This window comes from Pleuronectes platessa, chromosome 2 (genome assembly GCF_947347685.1).
Source record: "Pleuronectes platessa chromosome 2, fPlePla1.1, whole genome shotgun sequence".
Taxonomy (NCBI): Eukaryota; Metazoa; Chordata; class Actinopteri; order Pleuronectiformes; family Pleuronectidae; genus Pleuronectes; species Pleuronectes platessa.
Genome location: NC_070627.1, coordinates 16,488,313 through 16,504,881, shown reverse-complemented (window position 1 = coordinate 16,504,881; position 16,569 = coordinate 16,488,313). Strand labels below are relative to the sequence as shown.

Sequence of the window (16,569 nt, the reverse complement as noted above, 5' to 3'; positions counted from 1 at the left end):
ATTTCAACGAATTCCCCTGAGGCAGGTCTGAGATATTGCACTAACAAGAATGCACCAGGAGGAGTTTATAGTCTTTCTTACAGATTTTGAAAAGGGGAATAAGTCCTTCTCCATCTCCAGTGGAATTACCTCCAACAAAATGAGGATTCAGGAAATGGACAATTGGCTGGATATGATCATTCATATTTACCTACAGAGCAATAAAGACTATACAGAGTTCTCCTATTGGACTGAAGCTCTCGTCCTGTTCCTCAGTTGTGATTTACTTTGGATCAGAGGTCAAGTAATAAAGATACCCATCAGTAACCCAACGATCAGTAGCTCAATTAGATGTCGCCCTCTACAGGTCATATGAACTCTTTATTTTTTAGGGTATTTACACTCCTCTCCACTCCTTTGATTGTAAGTCTCCCGGAAATAATGCAAATAAAAAATCAGGCATATTTAGAAATGATATCTATAACTGTGAATTTTGTTGCAGCTAGAATGTAAGGAGACTGTTTGGTCTCAGCTTGGATGTAAGAAGACTGTTTGGTCTTGGCCGAGGTATGAGCTCTACGGAGTGACACTCCACCAAGAGCATCTTAATCCACAACTACACCAAAAGATAACAACCCAGCTGCTGTCGATAATGCAGCCCCTCCAGAGTAAGAGTGATGAAAAACACACTTCACCCGAGCGTTGAAACAAGACTTTTATTAAAAAAAAGAAAGAAATGAAACAGACATATTCAAATTCAAAGAGAAAACCAACAAAGAAGGAAAATCTTATCTCAATCAATAAAAAAACACAAGTTACTGACAATTTTAGCAACTCTGGCACAGGAAGACAAAAGAAGCTAAGTGGCTTTGCCAAATAACCAAATATCAAAACCTCTATCCTCTAACAAAACTGTACAAAATGAGTTCTTGTATAAATAAGAAAACTGTTCACAAGCAGGAAGTGGGATGAGCCTGTCGCATTTTCGAAACGTCGGTTATTCACACAAAACTGGTTCATACAGTGTTGAGCAACAAGAGAACACGTTTTTCAACTGCCCTATAGCATGATAACAGTGAACTATTTCTAGCTATCAGTATAATGAAGATGTGAAATAGTAAAAGGGGCAACTAGTATCAACTCTATCAAAATGAAAGGAGACATTTTAAAAATCCAGACATGGCAACATCCAACCACCTGCTTGGAAATCCTGTTTTAGCAGCAAAACATTTTGAAGCTATGAAATAAGCCGTCAAATCTACAAAAAAAAAAAAAAAACATTTAAAATTGGTGTGGACCAAGAATAATAAGTGCAAGGAAATCTTCCTTTTCAAATATCTTGTACTGTCTATACAGTACACTGATCATAGTAAAACTACAATCTACATGTAACTTAAGGTTCATTTTCATGATGCTAACTCTTTTTGAAGCATCGCGGTTTCCTTTTGTTTGTAAGTTTGTAAAAAAAATAACATAAAATAAATAAACACTGTATTGTAACAAGTGGTCATTTCATAGTTCCAAAATCCTGTTTTTGTATTAAATGTGATGGCTAATACATGGAATATAATTTCTTTGAACATATAAACAATATCCATGACATTTTCCTTCATGGTGCACTGAATCTGAAAACTTGCTCGTCACTGTTATCTGGACAGGTTTTTAAATGATAAAAAAAAAAAAATCAAGAGAACACACAAGAAGAATCAAACAGAATGGTGTCAAGAGAAAAAAAAAAGACTATTTACAAAATGAGCTCTGTTGTCAGGAATCTGATAAAAGCTGCGCTCTGTAGAAGTTCATAGTGAGTCTGTTTACATGCACTGCAACATTGACAACTCACGATTCTATTTATACATGTAAACAGAACCAGATCATTTATTGAGTTGTTCATTTCAGAAAAAAAAATTGAAAGATGTTGATATGTTGGAGCCCAAAAAAGTTTAGACAAAAGCTCCAGCTGTCTTAATATGAACTGTGTACCATCACAGCCGCTGGGGGAAGTTCCACGACATGAGTCCTCAGTCACTTTTACTAAATTATCCTCAGCTGCCACAGGATGGCTGGCATTGTTTTCACCGTGATGGCTTAGATGGTAGCGTCAGCTAAATGTAAATGTAGTGTAGTTCCTGCTACAGTAACAGGAACGTACTAGATTTAATTAGTGCTTTTTAGTGTTACACACTGAAGGAGCTAGAGATCGAACCACCAACCGGCTGATTAGTGGACAACCCGCTCTCTCTCCTGAGCCACAGCTGGCCCCTACAGTGGATGTGTCCAGGACCACCATGATGACAAACCCACAAAGACTCACATGGTGAAAACAATACAATAATAAAACACCACATGTCGTATTGAGTGCATGTAAACACTCTTTCTGCAATCTTTCTCTTTCTGAATCCATCAGAAGTGAAAGAAGGCATTTGATCCAGCGGCAGACGACAGGCTGGTCGCCTGCGGATGAGAGCGGTTCATCTGTGGCTAAAAAAAGAGAGCTAAAGAAAGTGTGGCTACAACATCTTTGGTTGCAGAGGTGAACAACAGAGAAACACACAGCAAAAAGATGACACGTGAAAAAACACAATACAAAGACAGAAACAGAATCATCAAACTGCGTCAGAAACGCGATCACACTGTGTCTCTTCAGTGGATTCACACATGAACGGTTGAAGAGCGGGAATTAAAAAGCTTGAAGTCCTACAGCTAACTCGACTGACATGACTCGGTGGCATTCAAACAGGCCTGTCTCCACTTACTATATACAACTTAGTGTCAATCCTATGAAAGATCAGGCAGTTGATCCAGAGAAACAACATTAAGGCTGAGCTAAAAACAGTTTTTGCAGAATTTTGGATCACTCACGAATTCATTTATACTCGCCGTCTCACTAAAGGCTGTAAGAATCATCTTTAATGGCACTTCCATGGTCTAGTGAGCAGTCCTTGGTAAAACCATTATTTCTATTATCTACATATCTACAGTTTTGATGTCTGTATAAATTAAAGTTCAACATATTTGGATGTACTGAATGTGGTGACATGAGCTTCACTCAAAATGCCGATGGAAACATACCCGGGCTTGTTTTGCACGAAACCTTTGAGAGCCACAGACGCTGATGGAGCATTGGTATGAGTCTTGAGGATCAGCGCGACATGAAGTCGTAGTTTGGTTCAGCTCTCTACAAACAGGCCTGACAGTAGCAGGACAGACGACACGAGGATGGGAACGGAAAACTCAAGCGTAAAACAAAAACCTGATGTGCACGAGAAAACAGCATCGTTCCCTACGCTGAGAAAAGCTAACATCTACTCTCTAGGAGAAGCTAAAATCTATGGCTAAAATTGTATATACTTCAAAGATAAAGTCATCAAAAAATTAAGGCAAATTAGCACAAAAGGTTTTCAAGTGACAGACGAGAAAATAAAAACAGAAAACATTGAAACAAACTAAAAATAAATCTCTGACAGAGAATCAAACTCAGGTGACAACAGCAGCATTGAAAACAAAAAATAAAGACTTACAACTCCCTTATCTTTCAGACAAATTATTCTCAGGGATCTTGTTAGTCTGCCATTTGATTTCCTCTATAATTTAGTAACTGCATTGTTCTTTTTTACACAAAATGTTTCAGTAATCTTATAGGGGAATCGAGAATTTTCAACCTGGGCCTTAAGTTTTTAAAAGTTGGTGTGTAAATGAAAGGTACATGCCACAACCTCCTGTGACACAGGGACAGTGGCTACAATGGAACCGTAAGGGAGATGTGTAATGTTGCCAGACTCTTAGCAAAGTCTTTTAACAGTGAAATAAACATTTACAGTGAATATTTCATGGACTGTCACAGTTGCCCCATAAGATCACATTGTAGCCTCTGCCGGCAGGAGGCAGTCTACTGGAGCGATTCCAGATGTTTATATGATTATCATTCATTCACACACCCTTGTTTATAAATGTAGAACCCAGTTGAAAAATACAGTAAATCTCCTTTAACTACTCGGGTCTAAGCATGTTCACTTCATCCCTTCCACACAGGATGAATGGGATGACACCTGAAGGTTTGCCACAACAAAACCGCTTAAAACCACTTCCCACGGGTTCGGATGTAATATGGAGCTACATCACAATAAAGCAGGACGACTACTGAATGAACAGGTGTCTTTCCATGGAGACTGTTGATGGCGCGATGACTTTAAATTGAAATAAAATTCATCAAACCATCACACATTAGTGTAATGTTTAGGAGCCAAATATTAGAGCTCACCAGTAAAGTCTGTGTCGTCTCGTCTCAAGCGACTACAGTATTAAATAACTTTATTTCTATAAATGTGTTTCCATGATCTAAAAACCTTAAGAAATAGAACTATATTTCAAATATATATAGAATTGATTGATTGTCTTTTGTTAACTTATGAAAGGATGGTTTAAATTTGTGTTTAGGAATACATTTGTCTAAACTATAAACAGTGTTTATTTATCATCTGTGCTTGAATAGAAATCTCTGCAGCAGTTAAAGGAAGAAGTAGCTTTAAACGGTTTGCCTCCCGCGGTTTGCCGATGACTCATCACACCAGACCAGCAAAAGTGTTTGTAAGAGTTTCAATCTGTACAAATAGTCGTCCCCCCCCCCCCCCCCCGCTGCTGCAAGTAGAATGTCCAACAACAGACATAAGGAAATAAAAAGTTTGCATATTTTACAAAAAAATAAAAGACACATTGTGTTTCAACTATTCCTTGAATCACTCTGAAACATACAGAATGCTTTTCTAAAAATAAGAATTTTGTTATATTACTTGCACAAAAATAATGCTCTGTGTCTTTTCCTCCTCTCTTAAGTATTTTTTCTGTGTTTTTTTTTCTTTAAACTTCTTGTTATGTTCCTTTTGTCAGTTATCAAAATAGATCTAAGCTTATATGAAGAAGATTCCCACCTTTGGTTGATCAACTCTTGAGGATGTCGGCAGAAAACTTCAATGAAGTAAGTGTTGTGTTTTTTCAAAAAAAAAAAAAAATACAGACACACACACACACACACACACACACACACACACACACAAACTCATAGCAAACACACAGACACACACACACACACACGCACACTCATAGCAAACAAGCACACACATGTTCCTTTTGTTATCCATGTTCAAGTCCAGGTTCTTGGTGATGGCTTGGAGCACAGATCTCTTCCAGCTGAATCCTGTTTGGTTGGATTCATGTTGTGCCCTCGGCCCCACCCTGCAGGAGAACACACAACACAGTATCAATGCGCTGCCAAGACACAGAGCTTTTAGATAACAATTCATCAGAGTCAGGCAACAGCAATCAATCTGCTACACACACACCAGAGCACTAAGCAATGCATATATTGTAATGAGGAGCAATAAGACACTGCACAAACATTATATATATATATATATTATAGCCTATATACACACTATAAAGTCTCCTGTATATTTGTCCTGCCACAGTTTCTCAGACAGCACCAATGCTCTCTGACGTAGAGCTGTGTGCAGGGCTCTTTGCTCTTTGCAGCGCTCTTTGCCCAAGTGTCGCTGTCTCTCACAAACACACAACAAAAGTTAATCACCTGGAGATACAATCCCAAGTAATATTCGCTCCAAGTTTCCATCCATATTTGAGTTATTATGTACACACACACAGACGGGGGTGAAAACAATGCCCTGCTCCTGGTTATGCTGAGGTGCAATGTAATAAATAATCTTTCTCAATTGTCAAATGACAAACTTGCTGAATGAATTGTGTTTCTCACAGCAATTATACAAATAGGACCCTGCAATTAAATATAACATTGGTTAATATACTGGACTAATAACGTCTCGACTGAAAGATTATCTCTCACTGTCAAGTAAAGGAACCATTTCACAGAATCTGCTTCACAATAAACTAGTGAAGGCAGGTTTGACTCTTTAGACTCAAAGTTTGATCAGATATCCACTAAACACCAATGTTTCCAGGTTTTTAACCATCAGTAACCTTAACATGGGGCCAACAATTGGCATAGAAAATATTAACAGTACTTCCAAATTGAATCTAACACTGATGATATTCCTGTTCATCTGCATGAACTGATTGTTTGGCCACTTGAGAGCAGAGGAACATCTGAAAATCAAAAATTACATAATAATACCATAAAACATCATCGTGCCTCATAGCAAACACTGGCTTCTTTACACATTGTACAGACACAGAGTATCAGTAGGTTAATAACCCTAACCCTATGTTTAGGTTTATCGGAGTATTGTCATTAAAGACAACTACCTGCTGCTGTTGCAGCTTTAAACTCAAAATGATGAGCTGAACAACACTGAACGCCTCAGTAAATGCAACTATTTGGATTTAATTCTGATTTAAATTCTGGGGGGCCGTCACTACTAGTCACCTCTTTCACATTACACTCAGACATTTGATCTACTAACGAAATTTTTTGCTGGTGTGGTTTCCTATTTCTCATCTATTCAAGTTTTCAAGCTTTACTTATTTGATTATGCATAAAAACAGCTTTGCGTGGGTTGGACTACATTTAAAAATATGGTCCTCCCCTCAGATCATATTACATTTCTATCAATCAGCTAATGAGAGGCAACGTTCCTCTAGGTTTCTCCCAATCAGAATACAAAGGGTACTGATTTGTTTCTGAAACAACAGACATCCTCTGACATCACAGTCGGCTCCAGCAGTAATATGACAAACCCCTACAGGTCAATGTCCCTGTCCTACCTTAGCTTCACTTGGTGTGTTGGTATGAGTAGTTTGTGTGTTCCACGGGATTCTCCATGGCAACCTGTTGCTGTTGACCGCCATTCTCCTGAAACACAGGTTAAAAATATTGATGATTCATGACCATGTGCCAGTACAATAGATTTGATCAAAGATGCAATGATGATGGCTGTTTGTTCACAGCTATAAAGCGCACTTAGCTGCACTGTCAGTATAACTATATTTTTTCTCAAAGATCTTCCCAGACATGATAAGTATGTTTTAATGTGCTTGTTTGTGCTTGTTGATGCACACACGAGGGTTGAGTCCTCCGACAGCAGCAGCAGGTTCAGTTCCCCATTTCAGGTATAAAGACTAAAGACAAAAAATTACTGATAAAACTAAAATGAAACAAATCTACAAAACCAACAAAGGAAAAAGGAGGAAAAACATGAAACCTGGAGACGAATGAAAACTGTTTGTTTTTTTACAATAAATCCACATCTGGTATGTGAAAAAGATTTTAAAAACTCTCATGGAATATAATTACACTGCATTGAAGGCATTGCCAAAGCCACAACACCTGCTTCTACCTGTTATTAAACAGCTCTAGTCCTCACATGAACGTCCTCTAGGGCTGCCACTCCCTAAAATAAATATGAATGAGAGCTAGCACACTAAAAGCAGCAGCTTCTTTTGTAGTAAATAAATCCCTCTAGGAAATATAATAACTGGGCATCAACTTATTGGAAATATAAAAGTTCAGATATAAGCAGCTGAGGTTGAGGCCGGCGTCATACCTCTACTTGGACACTGGAGGGAGGCACTGGGGTATACTGCGGGATGTAGGTCCCCTGCATAGTTGTGTTGGTCGGAATATACTGTAGAGAAGGCAGAGAGAAAAAAACAAATGGTGTGTGATAATCAACATTAAGAACTAAACTTGAGCAAATTTAGACAAGACAATCATAATTGTGTTTTAGCGGGTATAGGTGTGTGCGATTGGTACTGACTGTGCCTGTGCTGCCCATTGACAGGTGGCTTAGCTGCTGGGCGAGAGGTCCCATCATGGACGTGGGCTGAATGGACATAGCATGATCCATTGTTGGGGTAAGAACTGTACCCTGTGAATACACAGAAACAAACACAAATATGAATGTCACAGTCTGAATTATATTATTCATCGAATACCAAATGTGCGGAAAATCTGTCGCATCAGTCGCAGTGAGCCAAACACACATCGATCCGTCTTAATAATAATGGAAAATTGAAACTCCTCCTATTTTAAAAAGTCAAAAGTTGATACAGAGTACCGATCCAATAATATCAGTGCATGTAAAAAAGTAACTTATAGTGTGTAACGAATTTTAACAGCTGTAAGATACTAACCCTGTACAGGAGTAATATTTGCTGTCATTGTTGGATGGCCTAATGCTTTTGTTGTCACTGGCAGCACTGCCACTCCTCTTGCAAACAGTGAATGTCGCTGTTCAACTACCAGAAATCACTTCTTCTTCGTCGCTCTTGAAACAGTACTTGCCGGTGGGCCAGTAAAGCACAACTGAGGTTTTTGAATTTTGTCTGGGTTACACTAATTGACTTTACTCCGTACATAGATTTGCATATTCGCAGATACCCGACCTGGCATTTTCGACAGTATTGGAGGCATTTCTGTTGCTAGTATCTGTAAGAGAACATCTTAAGTTGCGAAGGGGGTGTATAAAGTAAATTACAGTTGAACTTATTGACTGTTAATAGTGGACAGAGATGAAGTATGAAGACAGGATCTGGGGGATTAGGGAGTGATACTCACAGCTGGCTGCATGAGGTATGACTGATGGTGCATCCAGGATGGGCTGTGCACCTGTGGAGCAGGGAACACAACATGAAATCCTCTTATATTTGATCTGCTGATTCAACATGTCAATCATACCTCCTGTGTAAGTTTCCAGACTATGTTTATTAAAAATAATAAGAAGGAACCTAGGTTAATACTATGAGTGCTTTGTTAAATTATATAATATGGATTTTAAGAGTTCCGCACATTAAAAGCAACAGAAAATGAATTTCAGTCAGGCAAGAAAAAAAAGTGAATTATGAGTATAGGGAAATGTCCAACCTGGTAGGATGACACAGGAGAATGCATGTAGGGTGAGAGGGATGTCTGGGCGATCATTCGGTTTGGAGCCAGACTGTAGGGTGAGGAGTAAAATCTACCAAACAGAGAAGCACAGAAAGCATGAGGTATCTTCACCATGTCAACAATCTGACCTATGCCTCTAAATACATAAAAAAAAAATGATATGTTCCCCTGATGCCCAGCAGGGGGCAGGACAGTATCAGAGTTTGAGTTCAGCACTTATTTTCCTGTAGGGCTGGGACTGTTTTCAGTCAGTCGGCGCATACCACTCACCCATTTTGTAAGGCTGTAGGGTCATACGCAAGCGCCATTCCTCCCTGGGAAAACAATACACAGGATTCAGAACCAGTGAGATCATGCACACACCAGCGCAGTCTCTGTACTCACATGGTCAGCGAGCACACAAACACACACACACACACACACACACACACACACACACACACACACAGACACACACACACACACATAGAGATCAACCGGAAAACTTTTAAACACGTTCCTGCTTTAATAATTTCTAACAGGAAATCTTAACATATAAAGACAGGAAGCTAAAAGATCATTCATGGTACCGTGTCTCCGTCTCTAGCCCAGGGCCGTCCGTTCTGGAGGTACTTCCCCTGGTTCTGCCTCTTCTTCTGACCTCCATCTGCAAACTTACATAATATGGGCTCTGAGGGCACTGTGAAAGCAACAGATCAAACAACAGCGAGTAAATACACAGAACTAAAAAAATGGCGCTCTGGCACCAACAGCAACAAGATCAGATTCCTACAATACATTCCACGCACCAGGCACTCCTGGAGGAGTCTTGATGAACTTCCCATTGAAATGCTGAATTATGGCCTCACACTTCTCCGTAGACTCCATCCTGAAACAAAACCCCAGTCAAATTTAATCCTTCTTGTGGAATGCTGTTTACATTGGGTTTGGACGAGCCAGAATTGCACTCAAGCTTCGTGCTCAGATCATTATGGGCCATTATGATGTAGTATATTATGTCTGGATGCTATAGACTCAACCTGGCAAATCCAACGCCGCGGCTGGTCCCGATGGCGTCTCTCAGGATACGTGTGGAAATGACTTGGCCAAAGGACTTGAGCATGCTCTCCAGCTCCTGCTCATCCATAGACACGGGCAGGTTGGAGATGTAAAGGTTGGTGGGATCCTGTTCCTGTTGCTGTGCAGGAAGTGGACATAGAAGTTGGTTCATAAACACACCTCTTTTTTTATATATATATAAATGAAGAGACGTCATATTACCCGAGCTTTTTAAAATGTATTCAGATATTTCTGAGCATTTAATGACAGCTCAAGAGTGAAATGGGGAAGGCATGCAACAAAGATCTGGAGCGGAACCTGCGGCCACTGCAGGAGTCATATGAGGTTTTTTCTTCTCTTTATTCCATAGAGTTGTCTTTGAGTCTCTTTTGCGGGGCGGAGAAATTTCAATCATGATCACTTCACCGGGAATTTGATCAGTTTGGGAATTTTTACGTTACAGCACGTGCAAGAAATCTAAGCCCAAGCAGGGTATATTTGAGTGTGTGCGCAGGGATTTGAGTGAGGGATTACAAAAGGTGATTCATTAATCAATAAGTCCTGCTTTCACAAACAAAAAAAAACAAAGACTCAAGCCTCCGCAGGGGAGGAAAATTGCTAGCTCACCTTTTAGTGGGTTACTTTTTGTTTCATTGCAATACAAGTATCTATAAGCAGCTATTTCTCTCCTCTCAGTGCTGTTTGTGAGTCGAGGATATGAACCAAAAGTCCTTCTACTGACTTTAAAGACAACTCTGCTCTTTCACTATATTTACTGATGGAACGTTTCTTGTATCTTAAAAAAAATCATGTAGCTGAGATTTCTCTGTAGGAAGCTTACCATCAGTCTTTAATGAACATGAATCCTTCATAATATTAATGTCAAGCATCATTGTACAGTACAGATAAAATCATTTTTATGCTGTTAGTGCTTTTAAAATAGACTGAAACCTTGAATAATTTGCTACCCATGCCATGGCACTGTCTCTTTACAAATCCACATGCCCACTTTAATACACTGACACATTGTGAATGTTAATTTGTCTGCCAGCTGGATTAAGTCACACATCTTGGAGGAACTAAGAGATCTGGATAATTTCAAGTAAATAAAAAGTGAATCAAAGAAAGGATTCAGACTAATTTTATGGCACTACATCGACAGTGGAAGTTTGTGTGCGACTGTGCAGCAGCAGACAGGAAGCCAGGCATGAAGTTAAAGAGTTCACAGAGCAACAGGAGCCTGGCAACCAGGAGGGAAGAGGCCGGGCTTAAAACAGGAGAGGGGAAAACAGAGAGTGAAGGAAGAGACAGAGCAGAGGAAAGGTGGGAGAAGTGAGCGGCTTAAAGAGCTGGTGTTTTGTACAGGGGCTGGGAACTGACCGGATAGGCAGTGAAAGGGTCTCAAATAATATGGGTAATGAAAGAGGAGGATGAAAAGAGTAAAAAAGGAAGAGGATAGATGAGGGTGCGCTGATTAAGAGGCACTTCTCTTTAATCAAAGTATCTTTTATGAGTATCATTTTCCCTTTTCTTCCTGACACTGTGATCGCTCTGCAAACCACAATAATTATCTTTTTTACATGCACAAAAAACTGCTTGATGTAAGTGGAACAATTCGAGATATAATAAGTTGAGATAGACTGATCCAAGCGTTTAACATGTTAGACAGTCAGTGTCCAGATGCTGGTAGAGGGTGGCACAAGAGTTCAGCCAAATTTAACAGGCGTGTTGATCTGACTATGCAGGATTCATAAAAGCAATTATGGTACTTAAACAGCTGTCTTGAACCCAGTTATATGTATATGCTTTATATGAATCCACCTGGCAAGGAGATCTGTGATTGGCGTCATTCTGGGTGCGGCAGTACAACCATTATGTAAGGCAGTGGCACTCTGCAAGAGGTCATTAGCCACACAAGACTAATGTTCGAGGATTTATGACAAAGGAATAAATGGAAACAAATCTCCCTCCCTTTTCTTCTTTATGTTTATTCTTTGCCTTGGCTGGTAAACACAATATCCCTGTTCACATTCACACTGAAAATGCTGCTGTGTGTTCAATGCATTTTTTTGTGCCAGGCCCTAGGTGAACCCTTGTGTGTTGAGGTGTGTCTCTGTGTGTTTGGAGGAGTTGCCTGCTTTGCGTGTTGAGTGGCTCGTGCAAGCCGAGTTGCAACAGAGAGGTGCTGGGACGTCGGAGGGGTTCTATTTTTATCTCTGCCATTGTTCCCCTGCCGCTGCGCACACGGCTCCCCTGGGTCCGCGGCCTGGAGGGTGGGGTGGCCCAGCTCAGGGACGGAGCGCACTCTTGAGGACAGAGGGAGTGAGGTGTGGCCCGTTGTGTTTGTGAACAACACTGCAGCAGCCATGGTGAGAGTGCAAACAGGTGAGGCTGCACTCTAGAGTTTGATAATAAACTGATTTTTTACACTATTTTTAGACTGTTTTCTGTGACATGAGATAACCCCCTGACATGGAGGCAGCTGTGTATATTTAAGTTTTTATAGTTGTTATCAACACCTCTGAGTGAGCACATGCTGTCTGGGTGAGTCGAGGTTTGGTGTCCGGTTGCACTTGCCAGGTATTGAAATACACAGGACTGTGTGGCACTCTTACAGAGGAGGTACAGTGAACTTAGACTCAGGATTTAGTTGCACTTGGACCGGTTCAGATCAACTGGCTGCGTGGATCTGTTACAGTCTTCCAGGGCTGGGCTGAGGGAGACCCTGGTGTTACATTGCAGTGGGTCTGTTTGGATGAGGTACAGAGGGAGTGGGCGGGCACAGTAGGGTGGAGCGTATTAAGTGCTGGTGTCAGCCCCAGGCCCGGGCCCAGACGACGGACAATGCCAGCCTATTGTGCCTGTCCCATTGACGGTGGGTGTAGTGGCACCCTCCCCTAGGTTCCCTCAATGGGGAGCCTGAGAGCCAGAGGGATCAGCTTAATGGGCCGACAAGAGTTGCTTTGACTGCAGACGCTCGGACAAAGAGCTCTGAACAAGCGCTACAACAGGAGCAGGTTAGCAACATACACAGGCACAGAGACCAGAGTGTGAGGGGAGAGGAAAGCCATGAAGTCAAAATGGGAACGAAGAGAAAGTCAAAGAGGACTGGTAGGTGCAGCTGCATTGGCCCAGGTTCATCCAATGAAGTATGATGGAACACACGCCTCCCTTCAAAACAGAGTTTATCTTGTCCCCTTTCCAACAGGAAACTAACTGGGAATCAGGGCACAGCATGTAACAGTGTAACTGTTACATGACAGAGAGAACAAACGTGTGCCAGGGGAAAGAGCCTTTGACTCGAGGGTCAAAGTTCAGCTGAAGGCTTGTCACAGATCAATACGTTTTAGAGAAAGGTCAGATAAGATCGGATTGTTGACCTGAATGTGGCGGGTAAGATTTGCAGGTGAAAGTAGAGCTGGTCGTATGAAGAGATAGCTGGTTCTTACTTTGGCCATCTGAGCCTGGACCCCGCTGGACTTCAGAGCTGTAACAGCTTTCTGTGCTGCTGCTGGACTGTCAAAGTCTACAAAGCCATAACCTGTAAAAAGAAAATACATATTTCTGTTTATGCCGCTGTTATGTTTTGTTGTGGTTTATACTTTTGCATATAATCATTTAAGATCTTTCACCAAATCCTATGGGTGGGGGTGGTCTATGCTGTTGTGTGCTATTGTGTCTGTTGGCTGGATGGAGTTGGTTCACCTTTCAAACCTTTTAAGAACCACTTTGCTTTTCCACAGGCTTGAGCCACCATAGAGCCACATCATGTACCACTGTACAGGTCACTTTATGCATCTCTTCTTATCACCCAGCAACACATGCGCCTTGATTTCAAGCGAAACATCAACAATGGCGGACTACAGCATCTCTTTTCAGTTTTATTTGACCAAAATACGGAATCATCTCCGCGGAAAACACACAGCACAATCTCTTTCTTCTTAAATTGTGGTCACAATGTCTGAGTTGGTCTTATTGGTCTTGTTGGTCATGATAGTCTTACCATCAATCAGTTTGAACCATTTCTTTATTTTGGCTGTCACTTTACAATTACACCACTATAATACTAGTTCACAGATGGGCTTCTACGCCTCTGTGAGTGTACTTCAAACTGGTGCCTGACAATTTATTGGTTGGTCCATAAAAGCAGCTGATGTGAGCCTTTCACAAACATGTGGGTATTTGCGTTTATACTTGAAGATATGCACAGATATGAAAACTTTTATTTTACTAAATAAATAATGCAAAAAAGATACGCATTTATTTTTTCCATTTTAAGCTTAACTTAGTGTTAAGCTTCATGTAGTGTCAAGGCTGGAAGCTGTGGGGAACAGCCAGCCTGACTGTGCTCAGAGGTTTTTCCTAAATTAAGATAAAATACATAACAAGACGTGGGATCTTAATTTGTGAGTTTTAGATGTGCTGGCAGGGGAATTTTTTAAACTTTAGACAGAGCAGTTTTTTGGCTGAGTTGCCCTTTCTTCTGGCTATAGCTTCATATTCAACATACACAAATAAGAGAGCATGAGAGAATGAACACATTTCCAACATGTAGAAGTATTCTTTAAATAAGCAGCCAGAACTCCACAGCACAAATGAAAGCAACACTTACTCACCTTTACATTTGTTGGTGGTTTTATCCAAGATGGCCTTGGTTGACACAATCTTGCCATACCTTCAGGGAGACACAACAACAGAGAGAAGAGGATCAGTGGCACATGAGGTGAATGTGGGGTAAGAGAGGAATCTGCATCTACTACATGCATACCAGTCCTTCCCTCACTTCTGCAGACTACCTTGCTACAGGTGTAAACATTAACACTTACTCAATCAACTGTTTTTTTTAATGTGATCTTAAGTGTCACTGAAAACTTTGTCATGCCTCCACCCTTCCGCTGGATGTTGTTACCCCGGTGTTGTTTTTGACAGACAGGAGACAGCACCTCAGGGCCAGAAACAATTTGTTCAAGGCCTGTCTTTATTAGACAAACACAGATTCTCACACAAACGCACACCTCACCCCTACATGCAACCCTGCTTACGGATTATTTTTAAAAGTCAAAAAGTATCGTTAGCAGGAGTGCCAACTGCACGTTTGATCCATTTAACTCCACACAGAAGAAGTAATATGGGGAGTGAAACATAAGCCAGAGACCTAACCTGGATTTTCAGTCTACAGATATGGAGAGGAAAACATGTCAGAGACAAGGAGAATCAATTAATGCAGTAATGCTGTATCATAAAATATTCAGCGCATGAAAATCACCTTAAAAGCCGTAAATTAGACGTGTTATGTAAGACGTGGAGACTAATGGAATGCAATGTTATAAGATGGTGCATCAGCACTACAGTATAAGACCTGCCCTTGTCTGGTGCATTAAGCCAGCGAGGGAGGCTGGTGTTCCTCTGTTTGGGCGACATGGCGTCTGGGCGGAATGTACACTGTAACCTGATGCTTCACCCCTACGGTTTGCCTCGCTTCCCACCACGTCCCCCTCCCTCTCTCTGTTTTTCCACTCTGGCGTCGCAGTGCACCGCTGGGTCCTACGCTCCGGCCTAGTCTCAGTGGACGTTTGCCCGAATGACTCAGTTCTGACTGGACGGTCACAGTCAAGACCTGAGTCACAACTGACTCCAGAGTAAAAACACAGAGTTGAAATCAAGGGCTGTTTTTTTGCTAAAATGCTGAGGCCTTGTCCTCTCCTAGGTTTCTGTTATGTTCTATCTGGACCATGGATCTTTCTATGAAACACAAATCTAGGTTTATTTCCTCACTCCAGCTACAACAATAGGCTCAAACTGCATAATCTCAATTGTATGCTGATAAAACAAGTGCAGGAGTCATTGACTGTAATTATTGTGAACTTTGACATAAAAATAGATATATGGTAAAGGAAATCTAATCACCGAGGACATAAATCATTCATTATCCATTTCTAAATAGCCTCATGACCTTTCCATTGCATATGTTTATAGTTTCCCACTGTCATTTAAAGACTGCACTGACAGAGGCAAGAATATGGACACGGATTTTCAGACTCAATCACATGTACAAGCTTCTTACAATCTTGGATATACCATGGTCTATTGTCTGACCCATAGACTGAATATAGGTCTGACAATACATTAGCCTCTGGGGGCAATGGCCAATACTTTGGGGCTTCTGGTGTAGACAGCAGATATCCAGGCCAAGACTCTGTCTTCTTTTCTCTATACACTGTTTACAGACTACTTTTTGTAGGTATTTTAGGTCCATTTGAGATAATCTCTACCGTTTACACTGTTTATAGAGATTAGGTATGTATAACTGCAAAGGAGACGATAGAAAATGTCCAAAGTTACAGAATTTAAAACAAAGCTGTTTTGTTCTCGCAGATGTGAGGCCTTAATTGATGAACCAACACAAGTTCCTCTTCCCTAATACTAGGAATAAAACTGGAACTGACTTGCACAACTCCAGTAGTTTAATTTAATAGAAGTGCATTTTCAGGAGCAATTTCTTTTCACTGGTATTAAGCCTCAGAAACTTGATTAAAAAAATAACTTGTAGACATATACATGTCGCCTGCTGAAAAGGGATTTAAGATGTTTTCTTCCATTTTTGAGTGATCCTCTTTGACTCCTGTCTAAAATTGTGTCTCATAAGAAAATATCTAATAATCAAAAAAAGAGATAAAATAGTGCCAATACACACA

At 40.7% G+C, this 16,569-nt stretch overlaps 1 protein-coding gene across 2 annotated transcripts in view; it reads right to left on the bottom strand.

Moving 5' to 3' along the window:
• Positions 1–681: 681 nt before the first annotated feature.
• Positions 682–16,569, bottom strand: part of LOC128450086 (RNA-binding motif, single-stranded-interacting protein 2) — a 31,337-nt gene continuing 15,449 nt past the window's right edge. Inside the window, exons 3-14 of one of the 2 annotated variants that reach the window (XM_053433543.1) lie at positions 14,491–14,549; positions 13,324–13,415; positions 9,856–10,013; positions 9,625–9,704; positions 9,406–9,515; positions 9,107–9,150; positions 8,813–8,906; positions 8,507–8,557; positions 7,707–7,817; positions 7,494–7,574; positions 6,715–6,802; positions 682–5,211 (exon numbers count right to left, since the gene is read on the bottom strand). In XM_053433543.1, the coding sequence (XP_053289518.1) occupies positions 6,722–6,802; positions 7,494–7,574; positions 7,707–7,817; positions 8,507–8,557; positions 8,813–8,906; positions 9,107–9,150; positions 9,406–9,515; positions 9,625–9,704; positions 9,856–10,013; positions 13,324–13,415; positions 14,491–14,549 (961 nt within the window). In that variant the 3' untranslated portion in view covers positions 682–5,211; positions 6,715–6,721. Of the gene's footprint in view, positions 5,216–6,714; positions 6,803–7,493; positions 7,575–7,706; positions 7,818–8,506; positions 8,558–8,812; positions 8,907–9,106; positions 9,151–9,405; positions 9,516–9,624; positions 9,705–9,855; positions 10,014–13,323; positions 13,416–14,490; positions 14,550–16,569 lie in introns of both variants that reach the window. The other variant, XM_053433537.1, reaches the window with a different exon arrangement.